General features: G+C 51.1%; 1 protein-coding gene across 1 annotated transcript; it reads right to left on the reverse strand.

Moving 5' to 3' along the window:
- Positions 1-73: 73 nt before the first annotated feature.
- TSR1 (TSR1 ribosome maturation factor) lies at positions 74-11,567 on the reverse strand. The gene is made up of 15 exons (XM_084651035.1): positions 11,426-11,567; positions 11,170-11,270; positions 10,847-11,060; positions 10,599-10,733; positions 6,666-7,096; positions 5,697-5,856; positions 4,977-5,131; positions 4,428-4,636; positions 3,804-3,966; positions 3,401-3,511; positions 2,768-2,900; positions 2,098-2,214; positions 1,677-1,817; positions 1,156-1,230; positions 74-991 (listed from the first exon to the last, which is right to left on the reverse strand). The coding sequence occupies exons 1-15, from the start codon at positions 11,529-11,531 to the stop codon at positions 813-815; spliced, it is 2,430 nt and encodes an 809-aa protein (XP_084507161.1). The 5' UTR covers positions 11,532-11,567; the 3' UTR covers positions 74-812.
- Between the last annotated feature and the right edge of the window lie 4,733 nt (positions 11,568-16,300).

Here is a 16,300-nt window from a genome sequence, read left to right on the forward strand (position 1 = left end):
AGATAATGGTAAAGTCTGACCCCCATGCTCTCATGTTACCGACCCTTTTGCACAATATGAAAACCATTACCAATGAAATTAATAGGCATCAGGTTTAATATGAACAAGGGGAAGTACTTTTTCCACACAATGGCAAGTTAAACTGTGGAACTCATTGCTATGGGATGTTGATGGCCAAAAGTATAACTGGGTTCAGTGAAGAAAGAGATAAAGGATAGATCCATCAATGGCTATTAGCCAAAATAGTCAGAGATGCAACCCTAAACTTCTGTCAGGAAGGGAAGACGGGTGGATCACTCCCAACTACCCAGTTCTGTACACTCCGCCCCTGTTGGAGACAGGATGCTGGGCTAGATGGACCATTGGTTTGACCCCGTATGGCAGCCTATGTTTTTATGTTCTCAAGTTACATACAAATGGCAGGGGAGAGGGTGAAACCCAGAATCCCTCATGCAGCTTCAGGAGCTTCTAGACTGGCAGGAGGGAGTGAACAAAGCCTGCATGCCCAATGTGCACAATAACTCGATCCAGCCACCCCCCCATGCAAGAAATATGGGCACTTGGACTTTAATTGAAGTGAAGATATATTTACCATTGAAATAAACTGATATTGGAGGCCAGGGCATAGACAGTTGTGAGCCGGATCTAATGCTGCAGCAGCCAGCATGAATGCTGGACACAAACCCTAGGAAAGGCACAGCACTAACAAGTTCAGGCCAGTTCTCCCTACTTCTCACAAGGCTTGGAACAGCCAAGCACCCACATGGGGTGCAGGAGATGCGAACCACAGCAGCCATGCTAGGCCTGGAGGGTTATTCCATCTCCACCTCCTGCATGGGGAGCTGCTGTTCGCTTCTCACCCATGGTACTGGCTCCGGCACATATGGGTCGTAAGTCCATTTAGGGAAGACGCGCTTGTACAGATTCAGCAGCACAGTGTCCTGGGATTTCAGCTGCCCATCAAAATGACACTTCATGTGACCATGAGTCCCTAGGCAAAGCAAGCAACAGAAGCTATTAGATGCATTTTGCCTGTTCCTCTTCCCCAGCCCAGGGAAGAGCAGACAGTGTTTGAATACGGATGCAGGGACAGTGAGTGTGGCCCAGCACCATGAGAGGAAAGCAATGGAATGCTGCATGTCAAACCTGGCCTACCTAGCGGCTCTGTGATGTGTCCTCTGCGGCCCCACTTGGTCCTCAGCTCCACCGGCTTAAACCACAGCACATCCTCTGCCGATCAAAGACAAGACACACATGAGAAACAGGCCACAGTAGTCTCCAGCTCCCCACCACCCTGCCACATAGCTAGCAAACCAGGCAGGACTAGAGCAGCTGTGAGTATGGCAAGCTGCTGCACACTGGCCAAAGAGCTATAGTGTGCATTCACCTATAGGCATGGCCTGAAGAAACCAAATCGCTGCTACATGGATGGACGTACTCGGAACATGAGAGCCTCTCTGCAGGGCAGGGGACACTTGCTGAGCTATCTGGGTCACGTCAACACGTATGTCAGAATGTTCACACTGAGCCCAGCTCTGCACTTCCAAGTCTCAAAGGCTCTGGTTATTGGAAATCATGACACTTTCCTATGGAACCGCAGGGTCTCCAGAGTCACACAGGACCCGCTGTACCATCCCGCCACGCCCCCCCCCCCTTGCCCCACACACACCATGTACCTCTGTTAAAGAACATGTACCGCACTACAGCCGTCTTGCTGAAGATTTTGAAAGGGTGACCACTGAGCACCAGCCGCTTGATGAGGATTCTGTCTGGATCCACTGAGAGCAGAAAGCCTGTGGCAATGAGGTCGTGCATTCCTGTAGAGCAGAACTGACATGAATGCCACTCCTCAATGGGTCCTAGAGCAGGGCAGTCCCCACAGCAAGAATAAGGACAGGGCCATTACTCCAGAGACTGAGGGAGAGCAGATAGGCAAGTTAACCCTCTCAGAACCCTTGACAGATGATTAAGGCACGACAGATGCGTGGCAGCATTGGAGAATGGGACCCAGATCCATCAGTGGAAGCTGGAAACCTCTGCTGCTAGGATTAGCTTTCATTTCTCATTCAGTCACCCCCTCAGCGCTCACTGACTTACCGTTACTCCTTTGTTTAAACAGTAGCACCGAGGCAGGAGGGAAAGTGATGGGAGCATAAACAGTCACCACCAGGGCTGCATCAGGCCGCAGGAAACGCTCCAACTTGTGCTTATCAGCTAGAAGAGAGAAAGCACCAAGTAAAACTCAGTTACCAGCCAGTGCCCTGCAGGGGAGCTCCAGGACCCAACACCAACAAGCAGCAGGCCAGCCACAATGCACACTAATTCGGACTCTTCAGATCCGTCCCCTCCCTCCTTCTGCTCAGCCTTGGAAGCACCCTCAGCAGCACGGGGTTGTGGGTCACACGCAGCCCCCCCTCCCTCCACCATCACAATAGGCTGTTGAGAGCCAACCCCTTGGAAAAGGAGATCACCAATTCAAACTATAGAGCCTCGCCCAATCCCAAGCAAGGATGAGCCCTACCAGTACCGCTTCCTCACAGTCCCAGGTAACCATATGCTGCCCAGGCCAATCCATCCCCCTCCAACAAATGGACTCAATTCCTTTCCCCTTGAAGCCGACAGCCAAGATATGCAAGTCCTCAGAGTCCCTTCAGCCAACCCAGGTTTCCCCACCAGAGACCCCAGCCAGCAAGGGGTCTGCACAGAAAGGGAGCAAAGGGCCCCACTCTCTATATGCAGTTTGTCCACCAGTGGGTCCTACACCCACCCGAGCTATGCTGGGAGTACAGAGGGGAGGCACGGAAGCGCCTGAACCCACAGTGGAAGATCAACTCCTCCTTGGCTTTCACTGTCTCATTGTTGCCCAGGTTCCGCCTCACCACAAAGTTCAGCACAGACATCTGCAGAGAGAGGGAGAAAGGCAATTCTGAGGGGCCAAGCTCACCTGGAACAGGATGGTAGCGAGGCTGAAAGTCACGGATGATACAGAACAGCTCCGCAAGCCAGAGGTCTTCAGTGTCTCAACAGCTCACAGCCCCGGTGCTTCAGCCAAAAGGCTGCCATATCTTCCTTTTATGCCAGAGAATCCCCATCCCCACCAGAGAAGCCTCAGAGCCATAAAGGGTTTATCAGTAAAACTTCAGCCAGGTTCAGACATTCTGGCTTAAACTATCATGGCCATCTGCATGCTATTATGACTCCCAGAACCTGCAGAAACAGCTTCAACCCCAACCCGCACAAGAAGTTTTGAACTGGATTCCTTGTACACCCAGCAAAGGCCCCAGGAAGGCCAGGAGAACACCAAGCCTGTATCAGCAAGAGCGGAAAGCTGCGTGCAAGAGGCACAGTGGCTTTCCAGCTCTTCTGGATGTTGGCAGGTTACAACCTGTGGCATACTCACCTTCTGCTCATGGGGAAGCAGTGAGAATAGGACCAGAGGCAGCCCCTGCCTGAAACTCTCCATCACTGAGATAGGAACACTACAGACGTGAAGCGTAACATACCAGCCAACCTGTCGAGAGAGGACAGAGACAACAGTTAATGCAGGTTCCCAGCTGTCAAGGTGTGAAGGAGCAAGATGGAGCATGCGTGCGAGGAGTTGCCTGGGCGCACAGGCTGTGGGGTAGAGAAAACAGGACACCAGTACTACCTGGGATTTATCTACAACACAGGAACAGGCCTAGCCAGCAGTGCAGCAACTTCACTACCCAACCTTGCCTGCCAAGAGCGAGGAAACACAGCAGGGAAGGAGGCAAGATGGACAACATCAGGGGAAGATAAATTAGCCAAGGAAAGGCAGGTACCGCAGCCCCTTCAGTTTCCTCTTTCTCTATCTGCCGGAAGACATGCTTCCTGGTTCGGGAGAAGTCCTGGAACTGGAAGATCCTGGCATAATCCCTGGGGAGATTCTCTTTGGGATCCCAAGGAGAAGTCCGGAAACTCTTGAGCCCCCTGTACTTCTGGAACCTGGAGGACAGAGTTTCAGAGACTTTACTCAACAAATCCTATAGCAGTTAGCAAGCAAACACCCTTGCGCCTGGTGAGGACTTCTGCATTATACCTTTACAGGGACTTACACCACACATGGTCTCACAGAGAGCAAGGGGGAATTCATCCTGCTCATAGGAGAGATCTGAGCATGGAGAGTCAAGAACACTCTGATACCATCAGCACCCAAATGAGCCCCACCGAAGGGGACTGTCACTGCACCAGCCCACTGGATCAGACAGGCACAGGTCAAGGATCTAGTCTGACGCATCCACCCACATGGGTTCTTGCTACAGGAAAACTCCACCAATTTCACTGAGCAAACTAGAGCATGCCGAGTCCCATTTCCCCGTTGCACACTGCCGGTCTCAAAGCCAGGACAACTCCGGGGAGAGTCACTAGGAGACTTGCTCCTTCCATCCTGGCATGAGGTTTCTTACCGGACTCTGGCAGGCAAGTTGCGGGGGGTGTCCACCTCATCTGGGAACATTTGATCCAATCTCTCCTGCGTGTACTTCTCCAACATCTGCTCCTCATCCTCATCCAGCTTCTCGTCATATAGGTCATCCTGAGTAGACTCTGCTACAGCCATGGTCTCACACTCCTCCTCTACAAGCTGCTCCTCCTCCTCCTCACTGCTTTCCCCAGCCTGACACAGACAGCATATACTAATCTTGATGTGCAGAGTCCACAGGCAAGTGTACTTACACACACACTCCAGGCAACACTGCAGGGGCTGCATGCATCTTGTACAATGCAGAGCACAGTCCCCGCATGAGTTTAGATAAGAGGGTAGCTGACTATGACAGAGGGAGTAATACAAAGGGGCATGTGGCTGCATCAGATTCTACTCTTTGAAATGTGGACACCAGCCTGGCTGTATGTTGTGCCCTTTCACTGCCTGTCCGGGTGTGGAAAAAACAGACAGTCTGCAGGGTGGCAAGCACACTAGTACTCGGACACAACCTACAATATCAACCTTTTGTTACCTGGGAAGCCTCTTCCATCAAATCTTCATCCTCCATGTTATTCTTCTCCTCCTCCTCCTCACTGCCATCTTCTCCATCATCCACAATCCATGCAGCCTGGTAGCTGGATGTTCCCTTGGGGACCTTCACCACCTTCCTCCTTTCCTTCAGGGACTCTGCCAGATTCCCAGAGTGATTAGTACTGCATAGGCCTCCCCCACCTCTTTACCTACAGTAATGCAAGACATGGCACTAGGCTGCTCCCTCTCATTCCCCCTTACAGCTGTGTGGACAGTCAGACGGAAGAGCAAGTTAAATGAAACACATGGAGGGATTTACAGCAATGTATCTTCCCTGTGCAGAAATCAGTAACCAGAATCCAGAGACTGTTCATGCATCCCTGGGATCTCACCATTCATCATCCCTAATGCCAGGATTGGAGAGCACGGCTCATTCCCCAGCAGTTAGGAATAACCCTGTGCTATACGGCCATCAGCAGACCGATGCTCGGGATCCCATGACATGTCCTCCAACGATCTGACCAGCTCAAATTCAGAGTAAAACTGGAGAAGCTATGCAGCCCAACCGTCAGAGGAAGGGCCTGTAAATAGGAGTCAAGAGGGGCCTGGGTTCAAAGCTAGATACTATGCCCAGCCTTAAGCTTCTCAGCTACAGCTCGTAAAAAGTAAAAACTTCACCAATAATCTAAGGAAAGGCTAGAGAAATATTGCCAGCACTGACCTTCTGCCTCTTTCAGCTCCTCCTCAGTGGGCCAGGTCTGTTCCCCCTCCATAGGGTCAGGAATCACCTCTGATTGCAAAGATTCCTGTCTTCTAGGATCTGCCTTCATCAGGACCTTAATGACTTCCTCCATCTCAACAACACCGTTTACAGAATCATCCTAGCAGACAAAGTCATTAAGTGAAAACCCACTCAATTCTAGCTGCACATTGCAGTTTGAAGCAAAGGACTAGCCCCTCCACAACCTCTCCTTACCCAAGGCAATCCCACCACTAGCAAGAAAGTACTCACCCACAGCACATCCCCTATGCCCATTGTAAACATTGTGCTCTATCCAAAGAGCTCCTCTGAGAGGGCAAAGCTTTACAGTCTTCCTCGAACCAACCTGACTGCATGACCACAGGTCCTGACTGTTGGAAGCGAAGGCATATTTAGGCCTGACAGATGCCTACTGTGGCTTTTCATAGTCTGTTTTGATAACATTTAACATAAGCATAAGGAGAACTGCACATGTGTAAGAAATTGAAGACTAATCATGTTTGTGAGAAGAAAAGCTAAACTAACTAACTAAAAAAAATAAATACTAGTTTGAACTAACACGAAACCTGCACTGATGGGGGAGAGGAGTTAATATGAAAATGAAAGACTAACAACATATGTATAAGAGAAGATAACAAAAAGTTATAAGTAAGTGTGTAACAAAGGGAGGTTAAAGCTGTACTGTCCAGTGCTGGAGGAAATTGTGAGGAGATTGTCCCAGTGAGCTATCTCTTTGTGAGTCACTGATCACGACTTGCCAAGTGTTTTGCCTTCAGAAAGATGTATTAGACCCATCTGCTGAGTAACTGAATCTTAATCCAGCACTGAATTTTAGATAACATTGGTTCAAAGACTCCTGCAGCTTCTAAACGATTACCAGGGAACAAATAACTCTCAGTGGGCCATTCAGAGTCCAGAACCCCATCCTACCTGTATTTCCATGTCCTGGCCCTTCCTCTGTTGGTCTTTAGCCATTCTGGGGTTTAGAGAGAAAGGGTCTGGAGGGGCATCAACCTGCGTCATCTGGAAGTCTCCATGTCCCACGATATGCACCAGGCTGTTTACATTGAGGGTCCGTCCCCGAACGAAGCCAGATACCTTCAGGGTCCCCACCAAGTCACTATCGTGGCTGGGCACAAACTCAGCCTCTTGGGCAAGCAAATAGGCCCGTCTGTCACGGAAAGTAAGGTGGCGCTGCTTCTGGGCAGCAAGGTGCCTCAGCAACAACAAAGACTCTGGCTCAGTGTTCAGGGGGAAGAGTTTGGCCTCCGGGAAGCGCTTCTCAATGGCTTTGCCCAATTTCTTCTTGGCATCTGTCTGTTTCTTCTGTGGGAGATCAGCGACTCCATGGACAGCAAGGGCTAGCAGACAGCAAAGAGAACAGCAGAGTTAACAGTCAAAACTCAAAAAATTTCTGTTGACCACAGTCAAGAAATAATGAGACAGATGAACACTAAGATTTTCAGAACCAGAAGCGATCAAGTTTGTGATACATTCACACTGTAGGTTAAAAGAGAAGCCTCACCCATTCAGAAAAAAAAAGACATTCAGTCACCTTACAAACTGGAAGGAGGGCAATCTATACTGAGAAAGCACTCGCTAGGGCAGGGATCATCAGCATTAGCCACACGGTGTACATCAGAACAGCCATACTAGATCAGACCAATGGTCCATGTAGCCCAGTATCCTGTCTTCCGACAGTGGCCAATGCCAGGTGCCCCAGAGGAAATGAACAGAACAGGTAACCATCAAGTGATCCATCCCGTCATCCATTACCAGTTTCTGGCAGCAGGGGCTAGGGACACCATCCCTGCCTATCCTGGCTAATGGCCATTGATGGACCTATCCTCCATGAATGTATCTAGTTCTTTTTTGACCCCTGTTATAGTCTTGGCCTTCACAACATCCTTTGGCAAGGAGTTCCACAGGCTGACAGTGCATTGTGTGAAAAAATACTTCCTCTTGTTTGTTTTAAACCTGCTGCCTATTAATTTCATTTGGTGATCCCTAGTTCTTGTGTTATGAGAAGTAAACAACACTTCCTTAATATCATATCCCCCCTTAGTTGTCTTTTTTTCCAAGCTGAAAAGTTTCAGTCTTATTAATCTCTTCTCATATGGCAGACACTCCATACCCTAATCATTTTTGTTGCCCTTTTCTGAACCTTTTCCAATATAACTTTTTTGAGATGCGGCGACCACATCTGCCTGCAGTATTCAAGATGTGGGCGTACCATAGATTTATATAGAGACAATATGATATTTTCTGTCTTATTACCTATCCCTCTCTTAATGATTCCCAATATTCTGTTTGCTCTTTTGACTGCCACTGAAAATTGAGTGGATGTTTTCAGAGAACTATCCACAATGACTCCAAGATCTGTTTCTTGAGTGGTAACAGCTAATTTGGACCCCATCATTTTATACGTATAGTTGAGATTATGTTTTCCAATGTGCATTACTTTGCATTTATCAGCATTGACTTTCATCTGCCATTTTGTTGCCCTGTCACCCAGTTTTGAGAGATCCTTTTGTAGCTCTTCACAGTCTGCCTGGGACTTAACTATCTTGAGTAGTTTGGTATTATCTTCAAATTTTGCCATCTCACTGTTTACCCCTTTTCCCAGATCATTTATGACTATGTTGACTAGGACTGGGCTCAGTACAGACCCCTGGGGGACACCACTATGTACCTCTCTCCTTTCTGAAAACGGACCGTTTCTTCTTACCCTTTGTTTCCTATCATTTAATCAGTTACCAATCATTCAGAGGACCTTCCCTCTTATTCCATAACTCCTTACATTGCTTAATACTCTTTGGTGAGGCACCTTGTCGAGGCCTTTCTGAAAATCTAAATGCTTGAATATATTCACTGGATCCCCCTTGTCCACATGCTTCTTGATCCCCTCAAAGTATTCTAATAGATTGGTGAGGCATGATTTCCCTTTACAAAAACTATGTTGACTATTCCCCAACAAATTACATTCATCTGTGTTTCTTACAATTTTGTTCTTTACAATAGTTTCAACCAGTTTGCCTGGAATTTAAATTGGGTTTACCAGCCTATAATTGCCAGGGTCACTTCTGGAGCCCCCTTTAAAAATTGGCGTCACATTAGCTATCCTCCAGGCATTTGGTACAGAATCTGATTTAAATGATAGATTACAGACTACAGTTAGCATTCCTGCAATTTCACATTTGAGTTCCTTCGGAACTCTTGGGTGAATACCATCTGGTCCCTTCCAATATATTTTGTACCCTGGTATTACTGTGTCCCATTGATTATCCTCATTCCACCAAGTTTCAGTAATGCCTATTATATCCATATCCTCATTTAATACGAGGCACTCTAGTTCACCTATCTTATTATTTAGACTTCTAGCATTGGTATATAAGCACTTTAAAAACTTGTCACTTTTTGCGGTCTCCCATTACATGATGTAATTGAATGAGCTTTTTTCATTTCACTGTTTATCATCAGATCCTACCTGTATTTTATCTTGTCACTTTTTAGCGGTCTCCCATTACATGATGTAATTGAATGAGACTTTTTTCATTTCACTGTTTATCATCAGATCCTACCTGTATTTTATCATCTTCCATCCTCTCCTCCTTACTAGGACATAGAGAATCTCCATTAATAGAGTCCCCCCAAGGGATGTCTCTGTCTGAACCACATTCTCCTCTGCACCTGTCGGCTTTCCCCCAGCCCTCAGTTTAAAAACTGCTCTATGACCTTCTTCATTTTAAGTGCCAGCAATCTGGTTCCATTTTGGTTTAGGTGGAGCCCATCCTTCCTGTATAGGCTCCCCCTTTCCCTTTCCCCCAGTTCCTAATAAATCTAAACCCCTCTTCTCTACACCATTGTTTCATCTGCACATTGAGACCCTGCAGTTCTGTGTAACTGACCCTGTGCGTGGAACTGGAAGCATTTCAGAGTATGCTACCATGGAGGTCCTGGACTTCAATCTCTTACCTAGCAGCCTAAATTTGGCCTCCAGGACCTCTCTCCTATCCCTCCCAACATCATTTGTACCTACATGTGCCACGACCATCGGCTCCTCCCCAGCACTACCTAGTCTTCTAGATGGCTCGAGAGATCCACAACCTTCACACCAGGTAGGTAAGTCACCACGTGGTTCTCCTGCTCATTGCAAACCCAGCTATGCATCCGATGAAGTGAGCTGTAGCTCACGAAAGCTTATGCTCAAATAAATTGGTTAGTCTCTAAGGTGCCACAAGTACTCCTTTTCTTCCAGCTATCTATGTCTCTAATGATTGAATCACTCATTACTAATATCTGTCTCTTCCTAATAACGGGAGTTCCCTCCCTCGGAGAAGTATCCTCAGTGCAAGATCATCTAGAAGGAGGGTCCCAACTATGGGATCATTTCCCTCTGATCTAGTCGGATGTTCTCCTTCCCCGAGACTTTCATCCTCCTCAACAGCACAGAAGCTGTCAGACAGGAGATGGGACTGTCTCATCTATGTACATCTCTGTCTCCCTTAGCTCCTCCAGCTGAAGATGTATGGATGTAGATTCATTTGTGCCCACTATGTAGCACATTTAAATGGTCAAAATGCTAACAAGTGTTCAAAATGTAGGCAGCAGCCTGGATCCAAGATGCCTCTTATGTCTTTAGATCCCCAGCATTAACTCAACAGGGGTGCACTCACAGAGTGACGCTACAGGGGACGGATGACATTGGATCAACTGATCTGCACTCCAAGCTTCTAGATAGCAAGATCCAGTGGCCACCCACCTGCTATATGGGGGTTCTGGTTACTGCACCAGCTTCAAGTCAAGAACTCTGGAATCTCTTTAGACACCCTGCTCCAACCCCCTGCTTTTTAATTCACCTACCATAGCTGGGGAGCCCCTGCGCAAAGAGGCAAGAGAGGCAGTAATCTCCAGTGCTGTCCCAGCCGTCGAGCGGATCCAGTACAAATAGCAGGGTATCAGCTACTTTTGCCAGGTCTAACACAGCATGAAGATTCCCTAGAAACACAATATCAGAATATGGCAGAACGAGACACTGATGAGTTTCAGCAGAACTCAGTGGAATACTAGGAGCCAGCACAAGCCCTCCTGTTCCTTCAGGGTTTCCTTACCCACATGGGCCGTCACAAAGCGCCATCGCTGTTTAAATCGGGGGCAGAGCAGCACAAAACCCTCTGCTCTCTCATCCTTACGCACAAGGGCAGACTCGTCACTCTGAAGCAATCTCAAGGCGTCGTGGGTGGCCACCCCAGCGTGCAGGGGGACCACCACCACCAGGTGAGGCGGCCCGTCTTTGCTGCCCAGGTTTCGCTTTTCTGCCAGCACCTGGGAACAGAAACAGCAGGCAATGAAGCTGCCCCGCCCGCATCGCTGCTGGGGCGGGCGGCTCCGGCCCCCCGCGTGTCACGGCCCACGGCTCGCCCCGCTCGCTCACCGCCTCCTTGCGCTGCCTGCGGAGCTGCAGGGCCTGGTGCCTCCGGTCCGGCTTGGTCAGGTCCCGGCGCCGCCGGCTCAGGGTCTTGGCGGGGACGCGGCCTAGGGGAGAGAGCGGCGGTCAGCGCGGGGGCCCTCCCCCCGGCCGGGCAGGGCGGTCAGCGCGGGGGCCCCCTCCCCCCGGCCGGGCAGGGCGGTCAGCGCGGGCCCCCCCCGGCCGGGCAGGGCGGTCAGCGCGGGCCCCCGTAGGGTCTCACCTCCCGCCCGGCGCTGGGCCCTTCCGCGCGGCTTCCGCCCCTTGTGTGGCTTGTTCTGCTGCTTTAGGGCCCCGGCCCGGTGCGCGGCCTCCGCGCCCGCCGCCATCTTGCCGCCCGGCCCTTCCGCTTCCGGGGCCGCCCACGTGCGTCACCCGGAAATGGAATCTTTCACATCCGCGGAGGATGCTGGGAGTGGCCCCGCCCCCGCCCGGCCCGGCCCGGGGTGACCGTGCGGCAGGCTCGCGCAGGGCCGAGGCCGCGGGGCTCTGAGCTCGCTGCGGGGCTCGCGCGCTCGCCCAGGGCCCGGAGCCGCTGGGCCGGAGACAGACGCGCAGCGACCCCCGGCCGGGCCCAGAGGCCCGAGGGCAGAGCCGGGCCGGGGCGGAGCCTGGCCGGGGCCCCCGGCGGCAGCTCCAGCCATTGTCCCGCATGGAGCCCGAGCCCCAGGGCTGATCACGCTGCACCGCGCAAGGGGACACGCCTCGCGCCTCTCCCGCTCCAAACCGGGGAGAGGTTTTCTCGGTCCGCCCCCCCTTCCCGGGAGATCCGTCGCTCCCTCCGCCAGCAGGGCCAGGTGTCGTGGAATCGCAGGGCTGGAAGGGCCCTCAGGAGCTCACCGAGGCCAAGCCTCTGCTCAAAGCAGGACCAAGCGCCAATTTTTGCCCCAGGTCCCTACATGGCCCCCTCCAGGATTGAACTCACAACCCTGGGTTGAGCAGGCCAGTGCTCAAACCACTGAGCTATCCCGCCCCCTAGCTTACGCCGCCCAGGCACAAATACACAGATGTGGATGCAAACATCTGACCGTGCCTGCATCACCCCTACGGAGCCCCCCTTGCTCTGGGCCCAGGGCGTGAGCCTGGGAGGGATGGAGGAGCGTGGTGAGGCAGGGCAGGAGTGGAGATGGGCAGTGTCCATCTCTACTGGTGTTAGGCACCGTCTGTGGCTGACGGGAAGTTGTTTGGCTCCCTCACTCTAGTGGGGGGGCAGGGGAAATACACCGGAGGAGTCAGAAGGATAGTTGCGTTGCCATCCGCCCAGGGATGAAGCCCCTTCCCAACAGGCCCTGGGGTGATCAATATCCACCTGTACGCCATGGTGATCTGGCCTGCGAGGGAGCTCCAGGCTTCACATGGGCAGCAACAGACTGGATAGTTCCAGTCCAAGTGGCAGCTGCAGTGGAGTACAAGGAAAGCCCCTTATGCGTGCCGCATCTATGACAGGAAACTTTCCTCTGATGGCTCTGAAGAGTCGCTGGTTCTTAGCCACAGCTGTGTATGGGAGCCTGGCAGCCATGATTCAGTGCCCCCCTCCTCTGCCTTCTCTATATGACATTACTTTCCTCTTTCACTTCAGAAGTGCACGCCCTGGTTTCTATACCCAGGCATTACTCAGAAACACAACCATCCCGCAGAGATTCCCATGTTTTACCTGCCCTTGGATTTTATTCTCTTAGCCCAGGCCAAGGCTCTGTGTTCGAAACAGGACAGATGAGTCATTTAGTGGGAACGCCAAGCAGCTGCCTCTAGATTCTGTGGACCTCAAACAAGATTGTCATTATTTCCAGAGAGGACTCCTCACCCCTAAAGCAAACAAGGAGCTGAAGACAGGTGCACAGAGGAAAAAGCAGAGAGATTTGGCCACTCATTTGGCAGGGAGCAGACAGGGAGAGTTTTCTGAAGCTGGAGGGAGAGACAGTTCCTCACGGGAACACACATCACCTTGGAACAGACACCAGGCATGGAACTGCTCAGAGTCCAATCTCACAAGGGGGAAGCCAGGGCAGGAAACAGCACATGAGGCGGGGGGGGGGGACGGACAGACAGGGGGACATGACAACCCGCAACACCCCTGACAATCCTAACTTCTGACTGGATGAAGATGAGCCTGACAGCTACCTGTTCCCTGGCTTGGCCAGCAAATCCTGTTCCCCACACACTGCAAGTTGCTGGAGAGGGTCTCGGAACTGCCTGTCCAAAGACAAAGGCAGAGGAACCCCAATAGAAAGAATAACTCCCCTGTCAGCTCCTGGATAGGGGTCTCACACTCAGTGCAGGGAGTCCTGGGGAGGCAACATTGCCCCAAGGGGAATGGAACACTCAGACCACTCGGTAGGGACCCTCCCTCCCTGATGGGGGTAGCATGGGCAAGGGCTCTTGGGAAGTCATTCGCTCTATTGTTTATTAGAGGATACATGAGAAAAAACAAGCCACATCCCATATCAGCACATCTGAAGGGAGGGGCCGCACAGTAATGACTACCTCTGCTCTTTAAATATAGACACGGCCATAGACTGAAATGTGTTTTCTTCTATCAACTGTAACTGCACAGCGCAAAGCTGGGCAAAGGAGCCTGGTGACAGGAGTGATGCTCAGATAACTGAGTCCTGAGGCTCCCAGGAGCCCCTCCTCAGAAGAAATGGGGAAGACAGAGACCTTTGTGGTAGGGAGGGGAGTTGACCATTCCCCACCTCCAGACAACAATCCCTACAGCCCAGCCAGCTTAGCCCCTGGGAGCATTTCAAAGAGAGGAGCCTGAAATCCCATAGCACCTGTCTCTAACCCTCTCACCAAACGGGGACATACTGGCCTTACAGCTGAATAGAAGAGGCAGCCTATTCCAGAGACAAACTACATTGGAATGCAGTGACTCACTTGCCCCTTCTGTGACTGGCCTAGGGGATTTGGGTGCCCTCTCCTTGGGGGTGTCTGCTCATTCTTACACCCGGCTACCCACAGGCATTTCACCAGCTTGCTTTCATCATGGTGAGAAGCAGGAGATCTGTGGTTTCACAGTACTTTGGTCACCTGACAACAGCCCTGCTGCTGTAGGGAAATTCAGCCATTGGACTGAAGTGGGGCTGGGCTTTCTGATTTGTTGGGTTCAGCTTCTGCAGCCTCTGCCTGTAGAGCATCGGTTTGAATGGGCAGGAGTCTCGTTTGTGACCCAAGCCCAGCTCTTCGTCAGTGGCTGGCAGCTTGTCCCTCTAATTCAGAAACTAAGGATTTGGCGATGCCATAGAAAAGGGCATTTTCTTCTCTGCCTTTCAAACGTGCATTCCATCTCAGAGGCAGACATTTCCTTTGTCTCGCAGCGAAGGACCTAGCCACAGCATCTTTAAAGTACTGCTCAGCTTAGAAAAGTGGGTTTCTACTTGTGAAAATGGCTCTTCAATCCTCAGCAGCTCTCTGGGGTGCATCAGGGCCAGGGCAATTCATCCTAGTGACAAAGTGTTAACTGATTATCACTCCTGCTAGCTCATGGTGCCAGCGCAGCTCTCAGAGCAGATTCCAGTCCAACAACATTGCTTGCAAAGCTGAAAGTCTCTGAAGGAACAGTTAACTCATGGGTCGCATTACTACGAGATTTCGTAGAGGCCAGTTGCTTAGTGGGATTCAAAGAAGGATGAGACATTCACCTAGATAATGAGCACAGCCATGGTTTCATAGGCAGGATGCCCCTTTTGTAAGATGGCCATAAACCCTCCTCTTTCACTCTCTAGCAGGGGCCAGGAAAACTGCCCCTTGAGGGACACGTTATTCCATAATAGCCTTCTGCAGGATTTTTTGCATCTTCCTTTGAAGCAGTTGGTGCTGGCTAGTGTCAGAGGCAGGACGTTGGGCTAGATGGACCCCACATCTAACCCCATTTAGTGATTCCAACCTAAGGCAAGAGGTATCCCCTGAGGACAGAGTTGGCTGGAAGAACCTTTACTGCTGGTGTTGGCACACAAGATGGAGACCCAGCTGGTCTTTCAGATTCCAGGTGGACCGTTCAGAGCTGGCAGTTAGAAAGAAATCATTGCACTTGTAAACGGAACAAATTTGATCTGGAGTCAGACACAGCCGCAGCCTCTTAATGAATGCCCAGCTTACCAAGTAGAGCCGCTGTTAAGTACTTGCCGCACCAAGGGTACGACAAATTTTTGGTTTTTAGGGCCCACCCTGCTGAAGGAATCAGAGTGAAATGGGGAGGGGGAAAGGCTGGGGCCCAGGGGCACATCTGGGAAAATCAGAGCCACAGCTCACATCAGTTACTTCAACACTTTATTCATCATTGATGTGTACAGCTATGTACATGACAAAGTAAAGCCGGCCTGTGGGAAAGCCATACAAGCAGCAACTTTCCAGACTCGGTCATGTTTTGCCTACGTCGTCTCACTGGAATAAGCCAACAAGAAACCAACACAGGTAGGAGACTATTCCCCCATCCCCAACTTGTATCCCTGCCAATCATGCCTGTCTTTTAGCATTAGATCCAAGAAGCAGCCCCAGTCACTGCAGAAGAGGAATGGCTCTGATGCTCCCTCCCTCGATCGGCTGTCTATGTCGTTGGGCAGCTTAACTGGACACATTCCCAGCTTCTATGGGCTGCTTTCCCCCAAACGGATTCATTCCTGAGTGCGCTGATCACACTGGTTACGGTCAGCAATCATCCAGCCAGGAATGCTCACGCACTGCTGGGCCTAAGGGGACCCAGCTACTGACTGTCCTTGCGGCACAGCACCTGGCAAGCACACACCCGGAGTCACCAGCCCAAGTGGATTAGCAGCAAGGGCCTGCTACACCCAGCATCTGACAATGCCAGTTTGCCTCTCTAGCACCACATCCCTCCTCGAGGAGACAATCCCTGTAGCCCTCATCGACGATGTCAGGTGCACTGGCACCCAGAAACACAGGCAACAAGAGATGTGGCTGGAAAAACTGGCAGGAAGAACCTGCCTGCCTGCCACGTAGAAGTCAGCAACCCAAGGCCAAAGCAGGGCAGCTGCTACTCATCTCTAGACTGGGCAGTTACGTCAAAGAGCAAGGCTCTCGGCACTGTAAGCTGTGCGTACTGCAGAAAGGCTGTTCCCAACACTCAGGCCCTTGCTCT

This window comes from Lepidochelys olivacea, assembly GCF_965140295.1.
Source record: "Lepidochelys olivacea isolate rLepOli2 genome assembly, chromosome: 17".
In the NCBI taxonomy this organism is placed as follows: Eukaryota; Metazoa; Chordata; order Testudines; family Cheloniidae; genus Lepidochelys; species Lepidochelys olivacea.

What these genes read in the sequence shown, in the direction of transcription:
- TSR1 (XM_084651035.1), bottom strand. Translation starts at nt 11,531, where the DNA reads ATGGCGGCGGGCGCGGAGGCCGCGCACCGGGCCGGGGCCCTAAAGCAG. An exon ending in GCCAGGACATGGAAATACAG is followed by an intron (nt 5,857 to 6,665) that starts GTAGGATGGGGT and finishes TTTGTCTGCTAG; the next exon opens with GATGATTCTGTAAACGGTGT. An exon ending in GTTTAAACAAAGGAGTAACG is followed by an intron (nt 1,818 to 2,097) that starts GTAAGTCAGTGA and finishes TCTGCTCTACAG; the next exon opens with GAATGCACGACCTCATTGCC.